The 17,500-nt window shown below is 45.7% G+C and overlaps 1 protein-coding gene across 1 annotated transcript in view; it reads left to right on the top strand.

The window, feature by feature from the left end:
• Positions 1-12,067, top strand: part of xirp2a (xin actin binding repeat containing 2a) — a 51,971-nt gene extending 39,904 nt beyond the window's left edge. The window contains exons 7-10 of the mRNA XM_062528599.1: positions 163-266; positions 829-10,291; positions 11,599-11,732; positions 11,930-12,067. Of these exons, the coding sequence (XP_062384583.1) occupies positions 163-266; positions 829-10,291; positions 11,599-11,693 (9,662 nt within the window). The 3' untranslated portion in view covers positions 11,694-11,732; positions 11,930-12,067. The remainder of the gene's footprint in view (positions 1-162; positions 267-828; positions 10,292-11,598; positions 11,733-11,929) is intronic.
• Positions 12,068-17,500: the final 5,433 nt, after the last annotated feature.

Consider the following 17,500-nt stretch of genomic DNA (forward strand, 5'->3'; position numbering starts at 1 on the left):
GTGTGTGTGTGTGTGTGTGTTTCTCTGTGTGTGTGTGTGTGTTTCTCTGTGTGTGTGTGTGTGTGTGTGTGTGTGTGTGTGTGTGTGTGTGTGTGTGTGTGTGTGTGTGTGTGTGTGTGTGTGTGTGTGTGTGTGTGTGTGTGTGTGTTCCTGTTGGTATAGTGAGGATGATCGGAGGTGAAGATCTACCCAAGGTTTCCGCTCAGGCATTGAAGCAGCAATATGAAAAAACGATTGAGGAGGCCACACCAAGCAAACAAGTGAAGGTATAGTAATCACTATGATTCATTTGCTATAGACATTCACTGTTTTTAGGTTATTATATATATACTGCATATATTTCATACTACAGAAATGATGCCTTAAGTATAATAGCACTCTTCTAAATAATGGCTTTATAAAACAGCTAGATTTCTGTGAATAAATGTATACTATACATGAGTTCATATTGACACACTAGTGCATATATGACAGAAAAGGAGGGAAATATTGATTGTTAGATACAGATCAAATACAAAGGCACATACATGGCTGATTCAGAGTCGATATTGTTCCCTGTTGACAGACGCAACTACTCCATTTACTATTGAGCTGCGGGTGGTAAAATGTCAACTTAATTAGTCTGTTGCTACAAATACCAATCCTCTTACACAAAATATGGGGTGTTAGCCTAATGCAATCTAATTTATTGAATACAAACACTCTATCATTACCCACGCTCTCTCTCTGACTGTTATTAGATTTCCATTCTACTTTCCACTTATTTTTTCTCTACTTTTCCTCTATAAAACAACAATGAATTCCTCATCCAAACTCATCACCTATCAGATTGATCTTGATTACAACCAGTTTCAATGGGCCCCAGTGAATGTATCATCCAAAGCAACTGAAGATGGTAACTATGAAACAGTGGCTGTTACCAGAAGAGTGGAGGCAGCATCTTCCTCCTCCACCTCAGCTTCTGCCTCCACTAAAACCACTGAGACAGTGGAGCAGCAGAACTTCCCTCCTCCTCCCACAGAGTTTCTGCAGGCACCCGGCGAGGTCCCAGTCCGTTGTGCCTCCCCGCAGCCCCAGGAGTACATCTGCCCCCACCACCACGCCAAGGACTATTACTCCAAGCAGAGGAACATGGCCGAGCTGAAGCGCCTCTACAAGCACATCCACCCAGAAGTGCGCAAGAATTTGGAGAGGGACTTCTTCAGCCAAGAGATGGCCTACCAGGAGGAGATGACTGGAGAAATGCAGCAGGCTCGCTCAGTGTTCGAAAACAGCAGCAGCCCCAGCAAGTGTATGAGCCCAGAGAGGGAGTATCTGGAGTGGGACGAGATCCTGAAGGGAGAGGTGCAGTCCATGCGCTGGATGTTTGAGAATAAGCCCTTGGACTCCATCAAAGATGAAACTCCTGATGAGGACGATAGCAAGAACATCGCCCAACAGGAGATCATAGCAGGAAGTGATGTCAAGTACACTGCTTGGATGTTTGAGACGCAGCCCATCGATGCTTTGCGATCAGATACTCCTGACTCCACTGAACAGACAGGCAAAATGAAAGAGCTTGCGAGAGGAGATGTCAGGACGGCCACTTGGCTATTTGAAACTCAGGCACTGGACACGCTGAATAAGATCTACCAGGAGGACGACCAAGGCACTGAGGTTGTTTACACAAAAGACATCGCTGGAGGAGATGTGAAAACTGCCCGTTACCTGTTTGAGACCCAGCACCTGGATTCTCTGGCTCACACTGAGACAATCGATGAGACCCACTTCCTTAACCTGAAATCAGAGCTAGAGGAGATCAAGGGAGAAGTGAAGATGACCACAAGGATGTTTGAAACGCAGCCCATGTGCGTCATCCGGGGAGACTCAGGCGAGATGCTTGAGATCACCACTGTGAGGAGAGAGGAGACTGAGAAAGGAGATGTGAAGACTTCGCGCTGGCTGTTTGAAACCCAGCCCTTGGACATGATTAGCAAAGACCCATCTCAAGTCAAGCTGATCTGTGGCGTCTCAATGGAGGACAACTACCAAGGTGGGGTGAACAAAGGTCGCTGGCTCTTCGAGACAAAGACCTTGGACTCCATAAAAGATGAGGAATGGGAAAGCTCCAAACTGCACAGGGAAGAGGTCATCGGGGCTGATGTTCGCAAGCACTGCATGGTCTTTGAGACCCAGCCTATGGACTCCCTCAAAGACAATGCCAACGCAAGACCAACACAGGTGGAAGACATTATGGGAGGTAATGTGACGTCCGCCAGGCATTTGTTTGAAACAGTTCCCATGGAGAATCTGAAAGAACTTGCTGAGGTTGGGAAACTTCAGAAGAGTGTCATGACAGAAGAGGAGAGGGGAGATGTCAGACACCAGAAGTGGATGTTTGAGACCAGGCCACTAGAACAAATAAGGGAAGAGAAAAAGGAGGTTCAACGCACTGTAAACCTGGAGGAACTCGACAAAGGAGACGTCACAAACTATAAGGAGATCTTCGAAACAATGGACCTCAGCAAATGTGATACACAGAGGATACAAGTGGAAGGTGTTACAAGTGGATCTGTGAGGTCAAACAAGCATCTGTTTGAGTCCACTCCTACGTATGCAATGCAGGACAGCTCTGGCCATTACCATGAAGTGAAGACTATCAGAAGGGAGGAAATTGTCAAAGGTGATGTCCGCAGTTGCAAATGGATGTTTGAGACACGTCCAATCGATCAGTTTGATGAAAGCATTGATAAATTCCAGATCATCAAAGGTATTTCCAAACAGGAAATTGAGTCAGGTGATGTCAAAACAGCCAAGTGGCTTTTTGAAACTCAGCCACTTGATGGCATCAAATACTTCAGCAACACTGAGGAAGAGGAGACCAGAAAGAAAGAGGGTGTCCATATTGAGCAAGGTGATGTGAAGACCTGCAGGTGGCTGTTTGAGACACAACCAATGGATGCCCTGTATGAGAAAGTGGAGGCCAAGAGTGAGACTGAATCAACTGAAGTCCAAAAAGGAGATGTGAAAACCTGCACATGGCTGTTTGAAACACAAGCCCTGGACACCATACGGGATGAATCGGAGACCGTCATAAAAACATGTACTGTTGATCAGGAGGAAGTTCAAGGTAAAGATGTCCGTCTGGCTCGCTTCTTGTTTGAGACAGAAAATCTGGAGAACATAACTGGAGAAGGCGAGAGTGATTTCAAGAGGGTAACAGAGATTGATATCCAATCTGGAGATGTTTCCAGAATGAAGTACATCTTTGAGAACCGGTCCTCGGATATCATGACCTCAACCTCAGATGAAACTATGATGATGCTGAAGTCTCGCCAGGCTGAGGAAATACAGAAAGGGAATGTGGTGAACTGCACCTGGATGTTTGAAAACCAGCCTATTGATGCAATTCGGGACGCTTCAGAGGAATCAAAAGAGAGTCGTACTGTTTCAGATGTCCAAGGTGGTAATGTGGACAAGGGACGTTTCATTTTTGAGACCTACTCCCTGGATAAAATCCAAGATGAATCCTCAGAGACAGAAATCAAGAAAATTCAGTCCACCCTCAGAGAGGAGATTGAGAAGGGAGATGTGAAGAACTACACCATGATGTTTGAGACCCAACCCCTTTATGCCATCCGAGATAAAGAGGGTCACTACCATGAAGTAACTACAGTCACCAAAGAGGAAATTCTGAGAGGTGATGTTGTTGGGGCTAGATGGCAATTCGAGACAAAGCCTCTAGATTCCATTCGAGACACAGATGAGGTGTACGTCATCAAGGCAGTGACTGAGGAAGACATTCAGAAAGGAGACGTCAGATCAGCCAGGTGGAAGTTTGAAACTCAGCCTCTAGATGAAATTGCAGAGGACCTGAAAGTCCGGATGAAAACTGTGGAGGACATCCAGGGTGGAGACGTCAAGATAAACAAACAGCGTTTTGAGGAGGACCAGACGAATCAGTATGTCAGGACTGTAAGTGTGAGCGAGATCCAAAAGGGAGATGTGAGATCTTCCACCTGGCTCTTTGAGACCCGCACTATCGACAAGATCCATGGAGAGGGCTCTGAGTATGATGAGATGGAGAAAGTAACAAAGGAAGAGGTGGTTAAAGGAGATGTGAAACAGTCTGTATGGTTGTTTGAGAAAGAGCCTCTGGATCGCATCAAAGAGACAGATGGATCAGAAACAGTAATTACTCGAGAGGTGATCCCACAGGCAGATGTGAAATCAACAACATGGCTCTTTGAATCAACACCCCTCACTGGATTCAATGGAAGCAATGTAGAGAAAACGGAAATCATTGGTAAGAGCATTAAGAACACTCTGGAGGAACTATACAGCCAGAAAATGGTTGAGTCCCAGGGGATTCTTATTGAGACCGATGAGGTTGGAGATGTTAGAATGGCTAAATACAAACTCATGAACCAGGACGCTCCTGAGATCCAGAGGGAGGAAGTGATCCGTGGTGATCTGAGCAACATCATGATGAACCTGCTGAACAGATGTGAGGGGACAGAGAAATGCATCACAATTGACCAGGAAGAGAGAGGAAACATCAACACCACAGTAAAACAACTCTTTAACCAGGGGAGGGGTATCAATGTGGAGAAGGAAGAGGTCATCAGGGGAGACATACAAGAGGCCATCAACAACTTGCTGAAAGAGGAGGGGGCCAACAAACGTGGCATTCTCATCCAGGAGGACGAGAAGGGTGACGTCAGGATGACCATTTACTCGCTTCTGAATAAAGAGGCAGGAGAAGGCTTGGACAAAGAGGACATAGTCAGTGGCAATGTAAGGGGAACCTTGCACAGACTCCTCTCCAATCCTGATGCATCAGAACAGAGTAGAATTAGAGTAACTGATACAGAGAGGGGTAATGTCAGCTTCTACTCCACCTGTATAGAGTCTGGAGCGCTAGACTATCTCCGTCAGCTCCAGACTGAATCAGATGATACTGTGGAAGCGAGAGAAAAAGAAAAGATTATCGGTGGTGATGTTGAGACAACTAAATTGCTTCTCAGAAAGAACCAGAAGGAAATTGGGCGCACTGTCACCGAGGAGGACATACTCAGTGGGGATGTAAACAGCACGGTAAAGGTGTTCATGACAAAGCCAGAGGGCCTACACAACCTGCAGAAGGAAGAAATTGTCAAGGGAGACCTCAGGGCAGCACTCAACTCTCTAACACAGGCTGTGAATCAAAGGGCAGTGCTGGAAAAAGAGGAGGTTGTGAAAGGAGATATCAACATCACACTCAGGTCACTCGTGGAAGCCCAAAATCAAGCCAAGGATGTGGAGAAGCCAGAGATTTTGAGGGGTGACATCAGAGGGGCCTTGGAATCCTTGGAGAAATCAGCAAACACCAAGACAGAGATCATCATAGAGGATTTGGTGCCTGGTGACATTAAGGGCACCCTAAAATCTCTGGAGGAGGCCAAGCAGGCATTGAAAGAGGTGGAGAAGGAGGAGATAGTCAAAGGTGACATCCATACAGCCTTAATCAATCTGCAGGAAGCTTCCTCTGATAAAAAGGTCTACCAGCATCAGGTTAGTGAATTTGGAGATGTGAAGGGCACCATTCAGCTGCTGCTGGAGCCTACTGGATCCCCTCGAATGCAGCGCCGGGCAAGCACTGAAGGAGACATCAAGACATCAATAAAGTCACTTTACGAGCAGGAGGAATCACAGGTAGAGAAAGAGGAAGTGGTCAAGGGTGATGTCCGGGGGGCCATACACTGCCTCCTGCAGAAGAAGGATGAGAAGCACCACAAGGGCCACAATGTCAGGAGAGTCAAAGGAAAAGCACCACTCCATGAGTGCCCTGAGTGTCTGGCTGCAGCAATGGCAGAAAGCAGAGCTGCCAGCCAGGCTTTGGCCATGATGAACCAGACAGAGACAACAGAGTCAAAGAGCGGTGCACAGGAAGTCACTCAGACTCAGGTTCACTTAGATCAGAATAGCCAAGCTACAAGCCAGGAAAGTCAGTCTACTGTGACACAATCCACAGCTGTCCAACAGATGGCGACAGAAACTTCTCAATCCTCACAGCATTCTTTGTCTCAACAGATGAGCAAGAAACAGCAGCAGCAAATGAAGATGAAACAACAGCAAAATATCAAGCAGCAACAGAACATCAAGCAGCAGCAGAGCATGAAGCAACAGAGTATGAAGCAGCAACAGCAGCAGCAGCAGCAGAGTGTGAAACAACAAGAAAACATCAAGCAGCAGGAAACAACCACCAGTCAACAACAACAACAGCAGCAACAGCAGAGTATTAAACAGAAAGAAAACATCAAGCAGCAGGAAACATCAATCAGTCAGCAGCAGCAGAGCATGGAGCAGCAGCAGCAAAGCATGACACATCAAGAAAACATCAAGCAGCAGGAAATTACAATCAGTCAGCAGCAGACCAGTACTAAGCAGCAGCAAATGAAGGTCAAACAGCAAGTGAATGTTCAAAAGCAGCAAATGAATGTCAAGCAGCATCTGAAGGTCAAGCAACAAGTGAATGTCAAACAGCAGCAAACAATTGCTCAACAGCAGCAGCAGCAGACAAATGTTGAAGAGCAGCAGGTAAAAGAACAGCAGGCAATCGTAAAAGAACAGGAAGTGGTTGAAGAGCCAGTGAAACCCAAAATGGACAACCCTGGACCTATGCTGATAAAGAAGAAAAATGTTGGGAAGCAGATGACAGAGAGCACTACAGTTGCAGGATCAGGCACTGTTATGACAAAAGAGACATCACAGGTGAACATAACAACAAAGCAGACACAGGAAATAAAGACAATCAAACAGGTTCAGACCTCTGTGACGACTGAACAAAAGACTTCGACTCAGAAGCAAACCGTCAAGAACCTGAAGATGGGCTATGGCAAGGGTTTGATCAAGAAAAACAAGCCACAAATTGATCTGCCACCTCCACCTGTCTCCCCACCTCCTCCATCAGAGTCAGAGCTCTCTCTTCCACCTCCTCCTTCTCCCATCACAGACAGTGATGTCCCACCACCCCTACCTCGTCCTCTGGTCATGAGGCAAGACAGCGACCTCCCTCTACCTCCCCCTCCACCACCCCCAACTGCAGAGGCAGAGGCAGAGTTCTTCCCTCCACCTCCTCCCCCACAGGACTTCCTGCCCCCACCTCCTCCTCCACAGGAGCTGAGTGCTGCTAAACCTAAAGCACGCCCTCTCTTCAAAGTGCCCAAGCCTCAGCCACCAAAGCAAGCTGAGCCCCCCAAGTTTAAATGGCAGAAGAAACAGCCGCCAGCACCTCAACCACCACCTCCTCCTCCACCACCCCCTCCCCCAGCACCTGTTGTTGAAAAGCAGGAAACTTCTGCCACAGCTACCACCATCAAAGAACAGAGCAGCACACATATAGAGCAGGTCAAACAGACTACTCCGGAACCTCCCATTTCTAAAATTCCTTCCGTAATTCCAGTGGCCAAGCCAGTGCAAGAAGAGCCTCCACGGCCACCAAAGAAAGTTTTTGTCCCTCCCATAAAAATCCCACCTCCACCTGAACCTACTGAGGTGCAAAAGCCCAGGACCTATGCTAGGAAGTTCAAAACTCCCCTTATGCTGGCAGAGGAGAGGTATCGCAAGCAGATGGAGGAAGCAGCAAAAAGCAAAGTAACCACTCCAACATCACCCCCACCTCAAATGCATCCGCAGGCACCAGGTGAACAGGCCCCAGCCACCGAAACCACAGGGCTCCCCCAACCACCTCCTCCTAATGAACCTGAGGTTGTAGCCAAACCAGCCCCTGTTCCACAAGAGCCACCTACAAAGAAAATGCCCACTCAAATCCCCATGGTTAAACCTACAATCAACAAAAAGCTTACCCAAGATTCAACCAGTATGCCCTCTGTTACCTCTAAAAAGCCTCAAACAGTGTCTTCTGGGATGACCCAAGGTACCCGGTCTCTGTCAACTGATGTTCAGGCCTCCTCTTCCATGTCTTCATCCAGTGTCTCTGAGCAACAACACACTGCTGTAAAGACCAGCTCTGAGACCTCTGTATCCAAACAGGAAGCCATCCAGCAGATTTCAACCTCTGCAACACAGGAGACCAAAAAGGCACCCACTCAACCCATGAAGATTCCCAAGGTCACTCCAAACTTCAAGGTCAAAACTATCAAGCCACCAAAAGTTGAGGCAGAAAATAAGCAAGAGGCAGCACTGAAGGAGCAAGTGGCCATCGATGCCACAGCACAGTTGAACCAAAAGAGTACACAGAGTGTCACACAGATGGGTACAGCTCAGCAAAATTCAGAGAGCCTCTCAAGCAGCACCCAAAAGGTGGCTGAGGTCACTGTGGAGCAGGTTGGGAAGACTGCAACTTCAGATAGTAAAGTGGAATTCCAGATGACAAAATCCAAACAAAAGTCAAAAAAGGAAATTAAACAAGTCATGCCTATTCAAGTCTCTCCTATACCCCCAATGACTGTTGAGGTTCCTAAAGGACAAGGACAAGTAACAATTGTTCAGTCCCACCAAGAAGTCAAGGAGAAGCATGTTCAGATCCGAGAGGAAGTTGTGGTGACGGAGAGCCAGGTGCAGCAGCAGAGCATCCAGCAGAAAAGCAAAATTCAGATAAAGAAGCAAGTGAAGTCCTCCCAACAGCAACAGCATCAGAAACAAATACAACAGCAGCAGCAAAAAGAGACATCTAAAGAGGAGGTTGGTCAAATCAGCTCACAAGAGATGAAGCAGACTGAGTCAATGGCTGAGATCACTGATAGTCAGAAGTATGTGGAAGTTCAGAAACTGTTGAGCCAGATTAAGGAAATGCAGAGTGGTCACGGGAAACTGGATGTCAACTCTGTGAAGGCAATGGTGATTTCACTCCCCGATTGGTTCATTGGAGCAGAGGAAAAGACAAAGATGGTTACTGTTCAGTTCAGTAAGCAAAAGCTAAAGGAAGTAATCGTGCATATCAGAAACATTGCGCAGGCAAAGCTGATTTTTCTTGAGTCGAATGTGCAGGAATCTGGTGAGCCAGAGCCAGAGAAGGTGATCATTGGTGGTGCAACACCTAAGATCTCTAAGATTAGTATTGGCTCTGCTAGGGTGGAGACCCAGAAGAAAGTGAAGGAGGAGAGGCGGAGCACCCAGGAAATCAAAGAGCAGGACCTGTCCAAAGCAAGGACCCCGGAGCCCAAAGCACCCTCTGATACGATGAGAATGAGAACCCCATCACCCACCTTCATCAGCATAGAGTCATCCAGGAGGACGGATTCTCCTTTCAGGGTCAGCCCCTCTCCGCCGCCCTCTTACAGATCTGACGCGACCCCTACACCCCCTCCTCGCTGGGCGGACACCCCTACAAAGCTAAGCAGAGCTACACCTTCGCCCACAATGAGCCGATCACACAAGTTGTCCAAGCTGAAAGACAACACCACCAAGGTCGCACAGACCCCACCACCAATGCCCGTGCCAGAGCACATGATAATGATGCACACAACTGAGATGGAGGAGGAGTCCTTGTCTTCCAGCCACCAGGAGTTCTCCATGGAGAGCCATTCAGTCGAGTCGTTTGACGTCTCAGAAGCGGTGGACTCCATGATGACCGTGAAAGACAAGCGGGTGTTCTTTGAGGAGGCTCAGAAAGCGGAAGTCAACAAGACTTACTTGCGCAAGGATCCAATCGATATCCCTGAGAGACTAGTGGGTGATGATGCAGAGGAGGATGCTGAGAGTGCCGAGATGCAGGAAAGGATGAAGGAGGATCTCCCCAGAGTCGATCTATCCAAACTGGTCAACAGGTTTGAGTCCCCGCAACCAAAAATGTATATCAGGAGAGATCCGATCCTCATACCAGAGAGGTTGGGCAGCGACACAGAGGAAGGAGATCCTGAGATTGAGCGCAGACCCACTCCAGCTGAAGAGAAGCCATCATTCGACATCAAGGCCATCAAGAATGTTTTTGAATTGGGTGAACCAAGCTTCCACCATGTGAGGGAGGAGAAGGAGAAAGATGCCACTGGTTTCTCTGAAACACAGTCTGTCACAGAACACTACTCTACTGTTGATGAGTTTGGGAACACAGTGACGGGGTCAAGGACTGAGACATCCATGCACTCGGAGAGTGTGTCTGGAATACCAAACCCACCCACCTACGCAGATGTGGTGCGGGGGAGCGTGCCCGTCCTGAGCGTGTCACCTGATGCTTCTGCTGAGGAGCTCCTGCAGAACTTTCAGCAGTCGTGGGTCGACAGCGAAACTGTGTTCAGAAACCTGGGCTTCAGTGCAACCGAGGAGCAAAGATCTCAGATGATGTCTCACCAAAGGGAGAGCATTGTGACTGGTAAAGTCGTGTGACCAGCATGGAAATGACTAATCTGGAGAGCCATGGTGTGTTTTTAATACTAGTGTGTTTTGCTGTGTGTCAGTTTGGTTACTTTAACACATACATGCTTGTTCAGTTTGTGAAAAGGATATTTAAGCATGTCTCTGGCAAGATTATTTTTGTTACTTTCCTCTGCCTGTTTCTTTCTCTATTTTGCTTCTCTTGATTTATCTCTCCCTTTTTCATGCTCTAAAAATATTTTAAAGTAGGGTTTACAAGTGTTTTTTCCTACACTGTTGATCCTCTCTCTGAATCCGAATACATTATTTTGAGGATTCTCATTACTCAGTCACTGATACATACTAGGCCACCAGATATATGGTGAGCAAAGAGCAAAGTCTGTAAACAATCAAAGTTCTCGTGCATGCATGACATATGGCTATCATGTCGCATATGGGAGCATTGAGTTGACTCATTAATGTGTGTGCTGAAAGTCTTGCTCATGGTGTTATTCTACCAAATGTATTTTATCTACCTATTAAATTAGCTTTAGTTAGACTTTGCACTTCGCCCAATTAGGGCCAGGGGTCTTAAACCATAATCTTTGCTCTTCCTGTCTGAGCATATTTTAGTTACAAAACAAATTCTTCCCCTACAGACACTAAATGTTTATCCAAGCATTGTTTATTTATGGAGTAATTAAAAGACAGGCTCTGGGTTAAACTCTCACAGTCTGGAGGTGCTTGAACTTTTCCACAGTTGGCTTTCAATGACCCAGATAGAACAATCTTCCTCTTGATTGGTATGCACTGTACCTAATTTTGGGCATGTGTGGGTGCATTGAGTTTGACCTGATTCTGCATTTTCTTTCACTGTGGAGGGCAGACTTTCAGCAAAGACTTGGATGCATTAATAACTTCAGTGTTACGAAGTACTTTCATTATACATAAGTACTGGTATGCCATACACTGTATATTTTATAAGTAAATACAGTTTAATGGTTTTCAGACTGGGTTAGAGGTCTTCAACAAAACAACATATTTCATAGCCCATATATACTGTATCTTATAAATTAGATGTCTGCAGCTCCTTCTCATTACAAGGTGTTGTCAGACAGTTCATGATTAAAAAAATATCATAAATCTAAACAGGATTAAGCTCCATAACTGTTCATTTGACATGGTGACAAGATTGATTGTGGTTCTGCTATATCACCACACGTTTTAACATTGTGCTCTGTGACTTGCACTAACTTACAGATGACACTGAAGTTTTACAGTATCCTAATCATTCAGCCATCTAATTGATAATTGCTTATCTTCCAGAAAATTCGAGTACCCGAGTCCGAACTGTGTCGGGTATGTCGGAAGAGAGTTTATCCCATGGAGTTGCTGATTGCGGACAAACAAAACTTCCATAAAACCTGTTTCCGCTGTACCCACTGCAGCAGTCAATTAAGGTAAAAATGTCTTCACAAATCTTATCACTGTCTTCAATGTGGCCTATCTACAAGAGACTCTGAATGTAATTAACCATTTGTGTAATTAGCGGTGTTTTGGTCTTCCAACAACTTCATTGTTCTGATTCTCTTGTTGATTCTGATTCTGATTATCTTGTTGATTCTGATTCTAATTCTTTGGTTTTGACTCCCCGCAGCCTTGGCACGTATGCCTCTCTCCATGGGCGCATGTACTGCAAGCCACACTACAAGCAGCTCTTTAAGGCCAAAGGAAATTATGATGAAGGTTTTGGAGAAAGACCCCACAAGGAGCTATGGAGCAACAAAAATCCGACTTCGCCAGAAAAGACAAAACCCAAAATCACCCCCCCGGAAAAATCTGAACCCAAGCGCTCAGCCCTGCCTAGCTCGATAGAGAAAGAAAAGCCCTCTGAAAAAGACAAAGACACCAGCCAATCGTTGAATGATGAGACCAAAAAGCCTACCAGTAAAATTGCCATAGTTTGGCCTCCACAGCCCGAGTCTCCTAAGAAGGCGTTTCATGCAGAGGAAGAAGTAAAGCTGGTCAAACCAACATGGCCTCCCCAGGAAAGCACACCTCAGGAGATGACAGAAACCCCAAAACGTACCTCTAGACCACCCAAAGAGCTGGCCGCCACTCACTCTGAAAATGGGTTGAGGGAAAACGATAACACTCAGGATGTGCCAGTGACCCCATTACCTGAGAAGGTTAAACTTGTGGAGGATCCAAAGCCGGCCCAGGATTCAACATCCCCCATTGCAGAACAGAGCGTAAAGGCAGTGGAGGAGACAGCGCCCGATGTCAGTCAAATCCCAGACGCCAAAGACGTTTCAGAAGATCCACAGCAAACCGAGACTGAAAGTCCAGAGAACGTATTAGAAAGCGCAAGTGAAGAGAAAAAGAAAGATGAAGAAGGAAAAGTGAACAAAGAGAAAGCAGCAGGTGAAACTGAAGTGGAAGATGAGCAGAAGGAGGAAGAGACAAAAAACGATGTGAAGGTGAGAGAAGGAAGTGAAGAGAGGGATAGAGAAGCACAAAGTGTTGATACAGAGAGCAAAGAAGTGAAGGAGATGGAGGGAGATTCAGGTGGAGTAGAGGTCACAGTGATCGATGGAGAGGTGGCGCTAGAACAAAACATCAATGGGATCTCAAACTCAAATAACAACAATAACAACAACAACAACTCCTACAGTGCGCTCTTGGACTGTGGACCATCCTGGTCAGGATTTGATGATGTCAGCATGAAACCAACGCTCTTTGACACCAGCCCCAGCGATCCTTTCAGCCTGGGTATTCCCGTCAACGACATCAAGCCCTCCATTCTGGACAGTCCTGACAAAGACTGTGCGAATGTGTACAAGTCAGAACCATCAGACTTTTTCCAGATGGCACAAACCGAACCAGATTTCAGTCCTCCTGTTGCCAAATGCACAGATACCACATCTTCAGACGACACAATCAGCAGGGACTGGTTTAAAGTAGACACAGAGGAGGAGGAGGAAGAGACGACCGTAGTCTCAGACAACCAGCCGCCAAAGCTCAGTGCTTCCGCAAGTTTTCTGGAGGACATTTTTGCAGGGCTGGATAAAAGCCCAAGCCTGCTGTCTGATTTCAAGGATGACATTTTCTGTGACGCTCCCAGTGGTGGCGCCTCCACTTCTTTCCTGGACGACCTCCTGGATTTCGGCATGGAGTCGAGAGGAGCGGGAGAGAAACCAAAAGACGCTGCGGAGCGGGAGGAGGGGAGGCCTGGAATCTCGTTGAGCACCTCAGGAAAGGGCAGTCTGCTCTGGGAGGGGGATCCCTTGTCTGTGGAAGATCAAATCAAGCGCAACCGTTACTACGGAGACGATGATGATGACGATTAGCATGAATGAAAAGGGATTTTTATTTTTTACCAAAATGCTTAAAAAAAAAACAGTGGTCACTCATTGCTGACATAAACAATTTAATCAGCCAGTCATATTCAGTTTTCCACTATCTTCACTTTCTCCTATTACTCATTTTATACTGTCAGAATATAAAACAGCCCATGGAGAGATGAATGTAACAATCAAAGTTCAAATTCCCTCACATATCTTTTATACTATAAATATAGAATAATATTCTGTGGATGCTTACTTGCTCTATGCAATTCTATCTACATTTTTATCTTTTAAAGCTGTTTGAACGCACCTGGTGTGCAGAATGGGTAATATATGGTTGTTGTAATGGTGATGATGATGATGATGATCAAGGAAATACATTATGCTCTTTGTATGCTGTAAACATTATACTCTTCTGGTATTTCCTTGTGCTGGTTTCTGATTTTATAACTTTAATCTTTCTAAAAAAAAATGCTTGTATTTTTGTTTGTTTAATTTTTAGAATAGCCTAAAATCTTTTGTTTTCTTTCCTTCCTTGCTTTGTTTGCGAGAATTCCTGACAGGTGGCCGAGGGCTGCTTTCAGGCTGGTTAAGGAAAAGCTCTTTCTATTGTACTGGTAATGCTCTCATAGCAGAAAATAAAATACGTTTCTGAGATCTTGCTCTCTGTGTCGCTTTTTCTGTTTTTCACCAAGTGAAACACTGGGGATTACAGTTTCTCACAGTCCTCTCTCTGTCTTGTTCTCTCTCTCTCTGTAAGGTGTACTGTATGGCGTGATCTATTGCTTACCCCGGTTTCAAATGAAAGCTCTGAGATCTCTGTGCTTAGTAGTGTATTGATTTTTCTCACCGTTTCCAGCTTTTGTACGAGTCTCTTTGTGTGACCTGCTTCAGATTAGTGTGTCTCTTCTATGTTTGGTCCCCTGCGCTCCTCATTCCGAACTCATGTGGTTTTAATGAGAGTCCCACAGACCACTCAATACTCAATATTTCTATTAATGAGACACAAGACACAATAAAGAAGTGGAAACTTGACACCGGGGCCACCAAGTGCTTACTGCCTATATATAAATATATTATGAATGCTTAGAAAAATCATTATTTCTCACACTGTACTACAACACCGGAATCTATGCCAACACAAACACAAAGTGGTTTGCCTTTCAAACCTGGATGTTTCAAATTATATTTTTATTCTGACCTGGCGCCTGTTTGGTGATTGATTCCTTTTTAGTGCAAAGCCGACAGCTGAGGGTTTGTCATTATGAGGGACCCATTAAGGTGATTTATTAATATTCCGCCGCTCAAATGACTCGACACTCTCTCCCCACGGTTTCCCCTCTGCATTGGTAATGACACGACACTGAAAGAGCTGTATAGCAAGAGTGGCAATCCACTTTGAAACACCGAGATCAAAATGCTGAACTTTTACATCAAAGGGACGTGTCCTGTTTGAAATGACTGCTTTGTATAGACACAGCAACTGGTCGCGATTTTTTATGTAAGTAGCTTTTTGATCCTGCCTCCGGGCTGTGGCATAATACCTGCTCTGCGATGAAGAAATAGGCGAGCGCGCAGCAGAAGTATTTGTATTCACATAACTTCATAAAGATGATGTAGCCTAAATGAAATGCTTCACCGGGAAACGGTGGTTTGTAAAACACTATGAAATCATGTTACCTCTCAACCTCGCCTCACCTTACACGAATCCCCCTCTAGGGGTTGGGGGAGACAGAGCCTATATAACTGCTTGCGTTATGAATGAGTTGCTTAGCTGCGAAATGACAAACCATTGAACACTCTATTTTATAATTAGCCCATCTACATATCAGGCGATGAGAATTAATATCCTGAGGCACACTGCTGCTCTCCACCAAAGCCAAATCGGCCGGCATAGCTCAGGGGAGCACTCGCGCCCGTCTGAGCTTGAAACATCGCACCTGAACCCAGCCGTGGATGTGAATGGAAATGGCACGGACGTGACCTGGCGAGCACGCTCTACAAGCCGCGGGGTTCCAAGAGATGCTCTGGGGAATGGAGGCGAGACAAATGAGGAGGAATGTTCCAGGAATCAAGGCGCTCGAGATCCAGTAGGCGAGTGATCATTGGACTCAGGGCGCTTTGAAGGAGGTCATGGATAAAAGAAATCGAAAACCCTAGGGTCTGTTCTGAGATCATTCCCCGTGTTGCATGGCCTGCTGTTTGGCAGTTGAAAAGAGTCAAAGACCACTTCTTCGTCTACCTATTTGACAGCTCAGGCTTTGCCATGCATTGTATTTCACGAATTAACCTCCTGTGCATCGACACAATGAAAAACTCTCTTTGTTAATCTTATGGGCACGAGTATTCGGCTTAATAAGGAACAAGATTAAGAACGAAGCTCAACTTAACTGATTAATAAATATTGAAAGTAAAATATACAAGATGTTGGTGTTATGTCTAACAAACAATGTGGGAAAATGAAGACAAAATGAACTATGAAATGGCCCACCTCGATATAGGTCCGTGTTTAAATGTCAGTAAATACCAGACATTTGACAGATAAAAATCTGCACTCAGGGCCAGGTAAATAGCTCTTACAGACAACCTTGCTACATAAAAGTGCCATTCTCGGTTTCAGCGGAAGGACGACATCGTCGCACTGATTGGACAGCGCCCCTCTCGGCGGTAGCGCGCGCACACACGCACACACATGCACACACACTTTATCTCCCGCGCTTGTAGTCGTTCCGGCGGAGATGCGGGGTGGCCACAGTCGCATCAGCAGCGCTCGCCCCAGTAGGATGGCGTTCGACAAACCGGTAGGTTCAAATTTATTTTTGTCCTCTGCGTGCCTTGCACCATCCGGTCTCTCTGAGCTACGTCCTGGTGGAATCTGTCACGCGCCCTGCTGCAGCGCTCGAGTCATATTGCCTCATTCTCATTTTTATATCAAATTAGAAATTCTGTTGGAGCTTCCATGATCTGTTATCTGCCCTGTGTTGTCGCAAGATTGAGCGACTCAAAACGTTTATCCTGGGTCTCTCTGCAACATTTCAACGCACTGTGGGAATGCAGTGAGTGTGACTTTGCCTCAGAACAAACGCGGGGCAGCGAGCTGCGGGGACGATGCTCATTTCGCCACTTAGGTTATAGCGTCATGCGGTCTAATAACCTATAGTGCGAAGATAACGGATAGTACATTTCATGGAGAACAAAAAAAACATTGTCGTCATATTGCTTTCGATGACATTTAGATTTTTAGTATTGTAGAAAGCTTACCCTCACATCATAAATAATAATAAAAAAACCCAACCATACATTGGTTTATCCAGAATGTAAAGTTAGGCTACTTTAAAATACGTGTGGTGTGAAGATGTCCGTGTGGTTTGCTGTTTAAAGATTTAAGTTTTAGCCGGCAGTTTGCCAACTCGCTACATACAGTTATCGCTTTTAGAGCGACGTGAAGACATTATTCTTTGCAAGAGCTCAAAGAAATCGGCAGGTTGATGTACATTTAATGACGGTTAATGACTGAATGTCAGTCTCTATCAAACAATGCATGTGTACGTAAAGTCAGTGATTTGCACAATGGCAAAAAAAACACGGCACATTGTTCAAACGAGATATATCTCGTAAATCCGCGAACACACCTGATCTCGCGCTTCCTCGATTAAGCAGTCAAAGCGCTCATCCCACAGACACTATTTTTAATTGGACGTTGTGTTGTCTCCTTTGATTATTTTTGCTGCGGTCTATTCAGCATCCACCATTGTGGCAGACCGCTAGTATTACTCTGCTACTCACACAAAAGACAGAAGTTCAGTCATCAGTGTCCTTCACAAATTGATCACACCAATGGAACGCTGTTAGAGCATAAAACGCTTTGCCAGCGAAGTGGA

The sequence above is a fragment of the Sardina pilchardus genome, chromosome 23, assembly GCF_963854185.1.
Source record: "Sardina pilchardus chromosome 23, fSarPil1.1, whole genome shotgun sequence".
In the NCBI taxonomy this organism is placed as follows: domain Eukaryota; kingdom Metazoa; phylum Chordata; class Actinopteri; order Clupeiformes; family Clupeidae; genus Sardina; species Sardina pilchardus.